At 37.1% G+C, this 12,881-nt stretch overlaps 1 protein-coding gene across 1 annotated transcript; it reads left to right on the top strand.

Moving 5' to 3' along the window:
• Positions 1-9,892: 9,892 nt before the first annotated feature.
• LOC137724902 (inositol-tetrakisphosphate 1-kinase 4-like) lies at positions 9,893-11,773 on the top strand. The gene is made up of 6 exons (XM_068463552.1): positions 9,893-9,922; positions 10,421-10,541; positions 10,640-10,732; positions 11,078-11,197; positions 11,299-11,475; positions 11,652-11,773. Exons 2-6 carry the CDS (start codon positions 10,499-10,501, stop codon positions 11,771-11,773), a joined length of 555 nt encoding a protein of 184 aa, XP_068319653.1. The 5' UTR covers positions 9,893-9,922; positions 10,421-10,498.
• The last annotated feature ends 1,108 nt before the right edge of the window (positions 11,774-12,881 follow it).

Below are 12,881 nucleotides of genomic sequence, written 5' to 3'. Positions count from 1 at the left end.
CGCAGCAAATTAACAAACCCATTCGCCAGACCCTTCTCCCCAACGATGGTACATAATAATAAATTAATTTTCCCAAATCCAATTCACTTTAATTTTCGGATGAGTTATGTTAAAACCTACAATGGCAATTGACGTAATTTATTTTAAAATCATCGACACTTTAGTTGTTGACGTCTACTTACTAAACCTCACCTATAAGGATGTAATACTAATGGATTTTATTCAAAAGAGACATATAAAATTAAACCCATATTAAAAACTTCTAATTTTAATAGCGTTACTACTTCGATAGATGCTTATAATGGATTAAATTTTTTTGCCAATATACGAAGAGGTATTTAGCATGTGACGTGGGCATTTTGATGGCAAAGTGACTTTGCCAGCTGGCTTCTTGGATTTTGGTTTTGGAAATCTAAATCCATTTCCTTGTTGCCGCGGATTCAGAGCCCACCAAAGTAGAGGGCCGAAAATGAAATGAATTGTCTGATTTCTCTCATCAATTAGTAAGTTTTGACTACTTTATTCTTAATTGTTGATCGGGTTTATTTGTTTATGGTTTGAATTATTATATATATATATATATATATTTTATTTTTTATTTTATTTTTATTTTTTTTTTATAGATTTGTTAGAAATATAACTTTATTTGTTGTGATATATGTTTTAATACATATTATGATTGTGTAAATTTTAAGTAGAGATAGATTAGAAATCTTTTGGGATCTAGAAGATATTTTCTTATAGACTTTATATTATTTAGAGAGCAAGTTTTTCTCATTCTTATTATAAATAAAGGCACAAAGATAGGAGAATTAATACACAATTCCTCAAGCCTATTCTCCATCTCTCTCCTTACCCTTGTTGCACTCATCAGTTAAATATAGGCAACAACACGTTATCAGTACCTTCCTTCGCTGCACTAAGGAATATGATGTGGTTATTCTTCAATCAGGGAAGTATTACATTTCAATTATTCTTAATTGATTAAATTTTGATTATATTGAATTCATGTATTCTATTGATTCAATTTTAAATTTTTTGTGTTGAACGTGATACAAGTTTTGAAGATGGAAAGCTAAAACCCAAATAAATAACTCCTACAAATCCGTTCACAATATTCATCACGCAATATAGGTTCTTCTAAAACAACGATATTCATCTCGATATTTTTTCAACCTTGATTGTATGAACATTCACCATAATGCATGACCTAACTTTACATTTTACAAATTTTAGATTCTACATAAATTGTGTATGCTTTATAATCATAATATTGCTATTATGTGAATTAAATATGTGTGAATAAAGAAAAAAAGAAAAAGAAAAAAAACAAAGGGATGTTGAAACCCTAGAACTTGTAATAGGCTTAGATGGCCTAGTGTCTGCTTTAGACTGGGCCTGATCTACAGATCCTTAGCTTGAGCATGTAGCTCGCGCTGGAGCCGCTTAGCTGAAGCTCGCGCTAAGCCAGACACAAGGGTCCCAAACAACTTGTCGTTCATGTCGTCTTCTCCGTCCACCTCATCGCCTTTATGCGATTTTCCATTGAGATATTTGATCTCCGACAACATAGATGACACGCAGTCGCTTCCAGCTAAGACCCACGATTTTCTGATGACATGAAGTCCTCACAATGGTGAAAACCGACAACTAGATGTCGTCCAATCCCCTCCTTGAGATTAAGGCTTCAAGTTTTCCTTCGAAATTTCTACAAATTTCGAGATTTCTCACTCCTTGGATGTTTAGAACCCTTCCCCATTAAAACCTCATTCGATTTTGCTTGGAACTCTCTGCCGCCTACAGCGATATGCCTGGTTTCATCAATGGCAGCACACCTAGATTTTGATAGGTTGTCCGTAACCCGACTTGAGGACTTGGGGCCTCTCGGTGCTCAGCCCAGTTGCCCAGCCCACTGTCTTGGGCTTAAATAGATTGTCCTTAAGTTTTTGGGCCTCTATTTTATTTCAAAAAATAAAAAATTAAATAAAAAACAACAACAACAACAACAACAACAAATGTCCTCAGCTCCAGTTTTGGGCTTAGGACTTCGCGTCCCTTTTTGATTTTTTTTAGACCTGCTACATCAATAACCTGCCTAGCAGCTCATTCTAGGCTTGTGCTCATGGCAGCATAGAGAATGGAAGTTGACCAAATTCTCGGATGAGATTATTATCACACTTGTGAGAGAAAGGTATCCCAGCAATTTGGCTGAGAGGTACCAAACGGTATTGACCCAGTTTCAGTTAGAGTCTATCGAATGGTGGTGCCCTGCTTTGGCAGGGATACACCAATATGCATGCTCTACTTCGACAGAGATGCACTAAAAGGCATGCTTTGCTTCAGCAGAAGTGCACCAAACGGTATTACTCTGCTTCGGCAAAGATGCACTGAAAGGCATGCTCTGCTTCGGCAGAAGATCACCAAAAGGTATTACTCTGCTTCAACAAAGGCCTACCAAACCCAAGCTTAGGTGTGTCTATTTTGTTTTAAAATATATGGTAGAATTAGAGTCTGCCTAGAAGTGGTATCACGCCCGAAGCATGATCCTTAGCACCAAATACCTAAAACTTCAAGAATAAAGGATAATATTCCCGACCTTCAACCTTGCAGCATCTAATTCCATTTTGAAGAAATAGATCATTGGTTATGCATTTTTCTGTGCTCCTACCAATGTTGTTGAGGAGTACCATTCCCGTAGTCAATTTATGAGACTAATTTTGCTCGACCCAACATATTTGGCGAGTGAAATTTTGACATGAAAGGCCATATTGGCCGAACTCCCGTTGTATATTTGATTTACTTTGTGACCAATTTATTTGTTGTCGAATTTAAGATTGGTGTTTGGATGTCACTATTTTTCTTGAATAAGAGTTAATTAACAAAAATTACCACGTGTGACTAATACAATTAACTCATGCTTAGGTATGTTTTATGGGGAAGTTAGTTGTATGGTTATATGCTAACTTTATACCTAATCACCCCCTGACAACTTTTCAGGCCTATCCAACTTGATTATGGGGTATGGCACTAGCCTATATTGTCCAATGCTACTAATTTTACCATACAGGGAAGCCTTATGCTCACTTCATTTTGGCAGAACACCTTCTTTGAGTTTTAAGGATATTCAAGAGCATTATTATCATATTGAAACCAATGTAGAAAATGGAGTAAAATTCCTTTGCACTTCCTAAGAATATAACCAAAAGCGTATACTAGAGAAGATGGACTGCTTAACGAGCGATTACACTCATTTAGGCCCATTATGTGGCCGGCCAGAAGCCCGAGATTCTAAAGGAATTTTCGCTATGGATGTATGTTTGGGATATCTAAGATGATCCATGATGCACCGTTTTAGGCATCCCCTTACCAGAAGCAAAGACATCATACCTAGAAGTGTACCATGCCTTAGCACCTTCCATTCTTTCTACAAAAGATTCAAGGGGACATTTATGGATTGATTCAACCACTATGCGGACCATTTAGATACTTTATGGTATTGGTTGATGCTATTATACATTGGTCACACGTGTGGCTGTTGCCCACAAGCTGTTTTCTCCATCTGATGGCTCAAATTAACAAGCTCAGAGCTCACCACCCTGATTATCTGATTAAATCTATTCGATTGAATAAGTTGGAGAATTTACATCGAAAACTTTTGATGGATATTGCATGTCGGTTGGGTTTTGAAGTTGAACATCAAGTACCCCATGTTCATACCCAGAACGACCCAACATAAGCATTTATTAAACGTCTTGAAATGATTGCGCGATCGTTAGTTATACGTCCCAAGTTCCCGATATCTACTTGGGGCCATGTAATATTGTAAGCAGCCATATTGGTCCGCCAAAGGCCCGTCACGACCCAACCTTATAAAGCGCATGTAAGTTGGTTACCAAATAGAAACCCGACATATTGCATCTGTGCATTTTTGGTTGTACAATATATGTGCCATTTGCGCCGCCTTTACGTACAAAACAAAAAATGGGTTCTCAAAGAAGGATGGAAATTTATGTCGGTTATGATTGTCCTTATAATATTCGTTACTTAAAACCTTTGATAGGCGATCTTTTTACCGCTCGTTTTGTGAAATGTCACTTTTACGAGATAGTCTTCTCGCCGTTAAGGGGAGATAAGAATGTCAATGTTCCTAAAGAACCACGTGAATTATCGTGGACATCCCCACTATGTCTCATCTCGATCCCAATCTAGATGGTCAGAGTATAACCAGACACTTCCTCTGATTTAGCAAAAATGATGATGTCACATATACCATCTGCAAATGTGCTTGCAAAGATGAATGTACCAAATGTACGGCGGACCTTCATCCTCGAAAGCAGGAACGCCATTACTGTGGCCGACCCTCGTACTTTGGTGGCTAGCTAATCAATATATCCTACGCCAAAAGCGTGGCGGATCACTCGATTCGAAGGATTTACTTCCTCGAAAGTGGAAGAACATGGCACGAATGAATCCGCCCCTCGATCGTTGTCTCAATCCTTTCCATCTCATGAGATTAAATCCGGATAACTCCCGTCACTTGAAGTTCTTGGTCCAGTATACTAGTTTAGATGAGATGTGGAATTGGAATGAGATTATCATAGATGATATTTCATTTATATGGTAACTACCGACATAAATGAAAAACAATGATAACGAACCATGTTCTGTTGATTAGTATCAACGTAGAATTGATTGGTCAACTAAAAGAATCAATCTATAATGAATAAGATAAATGAAATAGTGTGAATAACGCCTTGTGGCACAAGGTTTCCCTCATACGCCCTGTGATTGATTGCAGCATTACTAACGTGGTTGTAGTATCTCTGCAATCCTAATATGAAACCAACATGGAGTTTCCAAAGGACTAACATGTACTCATTCAAATAGTTATAGACCACAAGAACATCCTCTTGATTTTGATGAGGCCTTCACTTTGCGGATGCAGAACCATCCGGGTGGATGTGGTATACCCGTTTAAGTGAATATTTGATCAGTTAGGGATATATGACCCTGCGTGTACAAAATCCAAAATTGGTAGAGTTAAAAAAACTGATTCGTACCTGAAGTCAGACTTTAAGATGAATGATCTTGGGAAAACTTGACATTACCTTAACCCAAAGTTTTGAGCTAGTTATGATGGTTTCTGGTCCACCACTCAAACTAGACCTAGAAGGTGTTATGTTCGAGTATACCCTGATCGTCTATACACTAGATGCAAATGAGACCTTTATGGAGGTTATGAAGCATGAGGTTCCATATTGGAACATGAGGCAACCATATCTAAGTACAATTGGTGTTTGTTATACTTAGCTCAATGCACTAGATCAAATATATTATTTGCTGATAATCTTTTGGCATAAAGCAGTACTGAGCTTACACATCACCACCAAATTTGGTGTTAAAAACATTTTTCTGTTACTACAAATTTGGGCTTATCTATCTATCCCTATGCATCTCAGAATAGATCACACCCATTGATCTTTAGAATGATGTCTACCTTATGGGATTCACTGAATCAGACTATCGGTCTAACCCTACAAGGTACGTTCCCAAACGGTTATGTCTTTACCATTAAGGAACACTGTAATATCTTGGAGGTTCGTGATATAGACATTTAGTTGCGAAACCTTTGAATCATTCCAAGACTCACTGTATCTCATCACGTGAGAGATATGATCGAGAACTCTTGTTGAGCATATTCGAACTCCTTGCGATTTTCATCCGTCGTTGAGTCCCAATAACAATCCATGAAGACAACAATGTACGTATCGATCAGATCATGATACATCTAACAAGTCAATGCCAAGCTTATTGTATCAACATTAGCATGAGCATTAGAAGATTGAAGTCAATCAGTTTGATCCCATACAACCTTACCGACCTCTACATGAAGTCACTGCCGAATTCTACCTTCCAGAAGCTTGTCCAAGGAATTGGTATGCGTAACTTTCTCATTTGCGATGCTTGTAGTTTCATTTGGAAGTTTTTTTCAAACTCAGGGGGAGTATCCAGAAATATACTCGCTTGGCCTTAATGTATTCTTTTTCCCTACGATTAGGAGCATTTTTCCCATTGGGTTTTTCCTACTTGACTAGATTTTGACGAGGCACCCATCAGGGGTTGGTCATACCCTTATGTACATTCTATTTGCTTCCCGAAGACATATAGTTTTGACTTAATGCAACTTCTCACTTTTCTCCTTTGACTATGGACTTTTGTCACACCTTGGGTTTTGTCACAATGATGTTTTGTGAGTTTTATCACCCATGCATTCTTCCGTTTGTTTTGAGACTTGCATTCGCTATTTATGTCAATTAGACGAGATGACTTCATTAACTGCTTCTACATTTGCCTGAAGATCTAATGCGCCATCTACTTGAGTGCACACTTAAGGGGGAGTGTTGTGATATACATTCTAATACATATTGTGATTGTGTAAACCCTAAGTAGAGATAGATTAGGAATCCTTTGGGATCTAAAAGATCTTTCCTTCTAGACTTTGTATTACTTGGAGAGCAAGTTTCTCTCTTCCTTATTACTATAAATAAAGGTACAAGGACTGAGGAATTAACACACAATTCCTCAAGCCTATTCTCCATCACTCTCCTTACCTTTGCCACACCCCTTAGTTAAATATAGGCCACAACATTATCATATAAAAATGGGTTATTGTTGTCCAATTTTTTAGGTTCAACCATCCGTCCAATGAAAAGGTTAAGGACTAGTGATCAATTCTTTATAATAAAAGACAATGGTGATATATTAGAGACTGATAGACCTTCTGCATGTAATGAGAACTTACCATTATCAACTAAGCAACCTCATAACCCTCACGAGACATCTAATATAATTGAACATCAAGAATTTTTTTTAATAATGCTTCTTAGGAACGAGACCTGGAAGACACTTTGACATTTTTTAAATTTTGTTCTCCAACCGATATGTCAAATTAAATTATTATTTTATAAAATACATCATTAAACTAATTAAAATTTAATAAAAGACATTTAAAGTTTAATGGCTTTTTATCCAAAATGGTCCTTCAGATTTGCATAACATATCACTGTGGTCCCTAAGATTGAAAATCAATAGAAATGGTCCCTGAAATTGTCCACCATCCATTATTTTGATCATTCCGTTAAAAACTCCGTTAAGTGTCCCGGAACACTTGGCCGAAAGTTTGGGTAATTTTCAAAGCTTCGTAACTCAATTGTTTCTTAACGAAATTCGACCCATAATATATCAAAATGAAGATAGGAAAGTTTAGAACAAGATTATACCTATTTGGAAGCCCAATGGTTGCCGGAGATGGCAGGAAAATAGCCTGAAAGGTGATTGGTCTGCAGGAAAACTAGAAAACTCGTTGGAAACTGGGTAAACTTTAAACGTTCATAACTTCTTTAATACTCAACTAAATCGAGTGATTCGGAAAACAAAAATCATACGTCTCAGTGAGATGAAGAGCATGGTACCTTTCTCGAAGGCTAATTCTTCGTGTTTTGGCCGGAAAACGGCTCGAAATTAGCTAACTCGATGACCAAAACAGCAACTTTTGAGCGGTTGTCTGGCAAAATCACGCCGATTTAACCTTCAAGAAAGGTACCATTCTCTTTGTCTCATTGAGAAGTATGATTTTCATCTTTAAATCGCTCAATTTTGTTGAGTATTGAAGAAGTTATGAACGTTTAAAGTTTACCCAGTTTCCGGCTAGTTTTTCAGTTTTCCCGTGGACCAGTCACCTTTCAGGCTATTTTCTGTCCATCTCCAACAACCATTAGGCTTCCAAATAGGTATAATTTTGTTCTATACTTTCCTATCTTCATTTTGATATATTATGGGTCGAATTTGGTTTAGAAACGATTGAGTTATGAAGCTTTGAAAATTGCCTAAACTTCCTGCCAAGAGCTCTAGGACACTTAACGGAGTTTTTAACGGAAGAACCAAGATAATGGATGGTGGACAACATTTCTATTGATTTTCAATCTCATGGACCAAAGTAATGTATTATGCAAATCTCAGAGATTATTTTGGCTAAAAAGCCAAGTTTAATCAGTAATCTGTTCATCTTCCTAGATTGAAAAGAAGAAAAAAGTAGGATAATTGCATCAGTCAACTCAACATTAATAATAATAAATGATTAAACTAATTAAAAATTAATAAAATACATTTAATAATTAATAATAAAAAAACATTTGAAGCTTTTGTCAAATTTGACAGCAACCTCTTTTGCTGCCAATTCATGTCATCGCCACATAGGATTTGGCACTTCTGTTGGAGAATATTAGTGTGGTTTTTTTTTTTTTACTGTTATAGCTGATGTGTACATTTTAGCATCTCCTTTGAAGATGCTCTTAGGCTTCAATCAATGAAATAGAAAAATGAGAGATAAAAACTTAATTTCTTTTATATATTATGGTCTTTATATAAAACAAATAAAGAAATTATATATATATAATGGTCCTTGAGATTTGCATGATCGATAGAAATGATCTTTATATAGGGTTATTATACAAAATGGTCCCTGAGATTTGCATGATCAATAGAAATGGTCCCTGAGATAATTTTTTATTAGGGTTTTTATTTTTTTACTACTTACCTGTTTGTGTGTAAGATGAGATGGACATTAAACAGGTTTGTCATTGCAGATTGTTAATTGTGCTCGAAAGCCAGACTCTTGACGAGTCGGCAGCCGTAAGCTTGACTTGATGATTGTATTTTTTACAAACCTTGTATAAGACCATCTCAGACTAAAAGGTCAAGAGGGCCGAAAATAGCCCGAAAATCGTCTCCAACCGAGGGCTAGCTAGAGAGCTCGCGGAATTTGAAGGGCCGCACGAAATCTGAAAGGGCCAAAAGGCTGGAGGGCTGGCCAGAAAATAGAGCAATCTTGTCTGTTATTGCTTTAAAAAAAAAATTTTGAATACACCGGCTAGTCAGCTAACCGTTATATTCAAATTTTTTTTTTTTTTTGGTTTTTTGGGCCAATTTTTTTTTTTTTTTTAAATTCTTAAAAATTCTAATTTTTTTTTTCCCTATAAATACCTAAACCATTCATTAAATTTAAATTCTAATTTTTTTGGTTTTTCGGACCAGTTACTGTTGCAGTTTTTAAATTTAAGTTGTAATTTTTAAATTTAAATAATAAATTATGTTTGATCCTATGACCCTTTGGCTCTCGGTTGGAGACGGTTTTTTGCAACAGGGCTAAAACGAGCCCTATGGCCCTTTGGCCCTCGGTTAGAGACGAAGGCAAATATGGCCCTGTACTGTTCATTAAAATATTAATATCTTGGAGAACTAGAGGGCTAAAATGAGCCCTCTAGCAAGCCCTCAGTTGGAGATGGTCTAAAGTATAGGATTGCAAAAAAAAAGTATTACCTGCATCCTTCGGGTACGTGTTAAATTATTTTGAAGTGTTTGAGTTTTTACTCATAATTGTGGCATCATAGTTGAATGAATTTTCTTGATGCCTCCTGCCCTTTCACATCTTTTAAATGGCTCTTCCGTTTGTTGGGTTTAGTTATTTTGTCATTATTATAATGTTTACACCGCTAAACCCAAGTTTTAAAACTGGAGCAACTGTTTGGACTAAATATTTCTGGGGTGCAGGAATAAGGGGATTTTCTTCATTGCAATTGATGTAAACATGCCACCTTCAGATCCTTTGATGTTGTTTTGAAAGCTTTTGTTTCTAATTAAAGGCTGCCTCTGGTTGTATGATTTTAATCACTGATCATGCCATTCAATATCCCCTCCCCTTTTGTTTTACTAATTAGTTTGTTCATTGTAGATTGACTAGTATATAGCATATACCATATTAAATTCATATATATATATATATATATATATATATATATATATATATCTGACCAAACTTTGTTCTTTCCAGTTGTCGGGAAAAGAGTGGTCCGAGGTTATTGAGGTTTGTCCATACAAACTTCAAGATGCTTTCTTGACTTTCTTCTCCTTTTCTTGTATTGGAAATGAACTTGTGGCGCTGCATTTTTAGCTGTACGTACTTATGCATGATATAAAAGGTTGCTTTGTGTTATGCTGGAGTATTAAGTTTGTGAGATGGTTTAAAAAGATGTTATGAGTTGGAGACTAGAAGCTCCATTGTCAATTAAAATGCAGGTTTTGAATAGAATTTGTAGATCCTCGGGACCAAGTACAACATACCAATACCTTGGCTTTCTTTTGGTCTATCCTTGATTTAAGAAAAGTCAATCTCATCTTCCCCATTGATTAAACCCCCTGAGCATTGTTCATATGAGCTTTGACTTTGTGGCGATTTACATTTTTGGTCCTGGGAATTTAATCGTCTGTCATTGATGTTTACTCAACATGGTTTGGTATCTGAAGTGCAGTTTATTTATTGAGTATTGTTGTGTCCTTACTTTCCCCATCTGTCCTTCTGTAGGATTACAGACAAAAACATCCAGAAGTAACTGTTCTTGATACCCCAAATTCAGTAAAAAATCTATACAACCGCCAGTCCATGCTTCAGGAAGTGGCTGATCTGAACTTGTTTGACTGCCATGGTATTTTTTCCTCCTTTACTCTTTATGAAAACTGTGGATAGTATACAGGAAAAGTTGTGGTTAGAGTTTCTAAACAGTTTTCATTTTGGTTTCTATAGGCAAGGTTGGTGTTCCAAAGCAGTTGATTGTCACCAAAAATCCATCATCTATTCCGAATGAAGTTGATAAAGCTGGGCTAAAATTGCCACTGGGTACAGTTACTTTATCTTTCTTTTCATGTGTGTTTCGGGTGTTTTCAGGAGCACTGGTTTTTCTTTTAGTGTTAGGACACTGTTTCCTCCTCTGAATCAAACGGATTATGACATCTACATACCCACGTGATTGGTGGCACAAGGATTCTTGATATGGCCTGGAGATCCTGTGGATTTCCATGGCTAAGGTTATCTTGGTAGAATGTTATGTATAGCCATATTGATTGGCTGGAGGCAGGCTTCTCTGACCAATTTGGTAGGGGAGCTTTGTTGTCAGCTATTGTAGACTGATGAATCCTGACTTCGATACTTCAACTATTGACCTCTGTTTATTTTGTATTTCAGTTGCCAAACCGCTGCTTGTGGATGGTAGTGCGAAGTCACATGAACTATTTCTTGCTTACGACCAATGCTCCCTCTCAGAACTCAAACCTCCCTTAGTCTTGCAGGAGTTTGTAAATCATGGTATAATGTGGTAACTGGTACTTGATACTATTTCTTTTTTTTTTTCAACCATGTTGTAGTTCTAATTATACTTTTTCTGCCTCCTGTTTGCCGCATTGTAGGTGGTGTTCTCTTTAAAGTTTATATCATCGGGGAAGCCATAAAGGTGGTAAGGCGTTTCTCTCTTCCCAATATCAGTAAACGTGAACTAGAAAAGCTTGCTGGTGTGTTCCGTTTCCCAAGGGTTTCATGTTCTGCAGCTTCAGAAGATGATGCAGACCTGGACCCTAGTGTTGCTGGTAACATCCATTAACAATGTTTAATATACTGGTTGTTATGAATAAAGCTTTGTCCCTATTTTCTTCTAACTTTTATGACTTTTCGTGCTGTTTGTAAATGCTGTTTCAGTGACAACTTACTAAAACTACCTTATTGTTCCTTGGACCCCTTATTTAAAATGGCATTATTGTTGCAGAACTTCCTCAACGACCTTTGTTAGAGAACCTTGCAAGGGAGCTCCGCCAACGACTGCTATCTCTCTCTCTCTCTCTCAAGTTTGGCAAGGCAATGGTAGAAGTTAGCAACGAGTTCTTGTAAGTGTTCCGGCTGATTGTACTAATACTATGCTATTTCTCTAGGGCCTTAGGCTATTCAATGTCGATATGATCCGAGAGCATGGGACAAAGGATGTTTTTTATGTCGTTGACATCAGCTACTTTCCAGGTACGTACAGTTTGTTCACTTAATCTACTGTATGTTTACAATTGCAAAGTTTCCATGGTGTGTATTGAAATGTTTTGAACGAATTACAGGTTACGGCAAAATGCCAGACTACGAGCACATATTTACAGATTTCCTACTAGGCCTTGTGCAGAGCAAGCATAAGAGAATACCCGCTACGTAACCACTGCAAGTACCCACCGTATATGATGTTTCTTGCAGGCAGATGCACGCCTCTGTACGGAAGGTTCTTGCTGTCCAAGGCCTGTAAAAAACTTGTGATATTTTGTGTTGTTGCTAGGCTTACGAGTAGCAATTGTCTCTCCTGTACGTGTAAATTTCGATTTCATGTTGGGCATTTCTCGTAAAGAGTCCGACCTGGTGACACCGCCGCCTTCGACGGAACTGTGTTATAGAGCCCCTCTTTCCCACTGCCACTTCTCTGTCTCTAGGTTTTATGTTTTTGGCTCAATCTTTATATGAATTTTGATAGAAACTGCTCCCGAGTACATATTGCTTCTTCTTAATTGATGAACTTACGAAAGTTAAATATCGACTACATAGCGATATATTGAAAAACTGGTCGTAGTTTTTGCAATTGAGATTAACGTATCTCCACCTAACTTGGAGTTCACCACCACAAGAAATTAATGGTTGCATAATTGGGCCAACTTATGGAATACAATACAAGAAGGGGAAGTGGGTAAACGTCTCAAACGTTATTGTGAGATATTAATCAGGGTTTTGATAACCAGTTCGTTTTTTGTTTTCTTTATTTGTACGTCAGTCGGAATATTGCAGATCATCTAAAAGTTGTTCAAACCGGGACACCACCTGAGAGAGTGCCATTCTCCTAGACCCTAGAGTCTAAGAAAATCTTGGTCGCCCACCGTTTGATTTTAACCAACACTGGAGGCGAAAGTACAACAACAAAAATTAAATAATCGCCTACCGTTGGATTAGAATAAAATAGCAAATGGCAGGT

This window comes from Pyrus communis, chromosome 2, assembly GCF_963583255.1.
Source record: "Pyrus communis chromosome 2, drPyrComm1.1, whole genome shotgun sequence".
Lineage (NCBI taxonomy): Eukaryota > Viridiplantae > Streptophyta > Magnoliopsida > Rosales > Rosaceae > Pyrus > Pyrus communis.
Note: the sequence above shows the minus strand (reverse complement) of the source record. Positions and strands in the feature narration are given on the sequence as shown.

What these genes read in the sequence shown, in the direction of transcription:
- LOC137724902 (XM_068463552.1), top strand. Translation starts at nt 10,499, where the DNA reads ATGCTTCAGGAAGTGGCTGATCTGAACTTGTTTGACTGCCATG. An exon ending in GAACTTGTTTGACTGCCATG is followed by an intron (nt 10,542 to 10,639) that starts GTATTTTTTCCT and finishes TGGTTTCTATAG; the next exon opens with GCAAGGTTGGTGTTCCAAAG. An exon ending in GCAGGAGTTTGTAAATCATG is followed by an intron (nt 11,198 to 11,298) that starts GTATAATGTGGT and finishes GCCGCATTGTAG; the next exon opens with GTGGTGTTCTCTTTAAAGTT.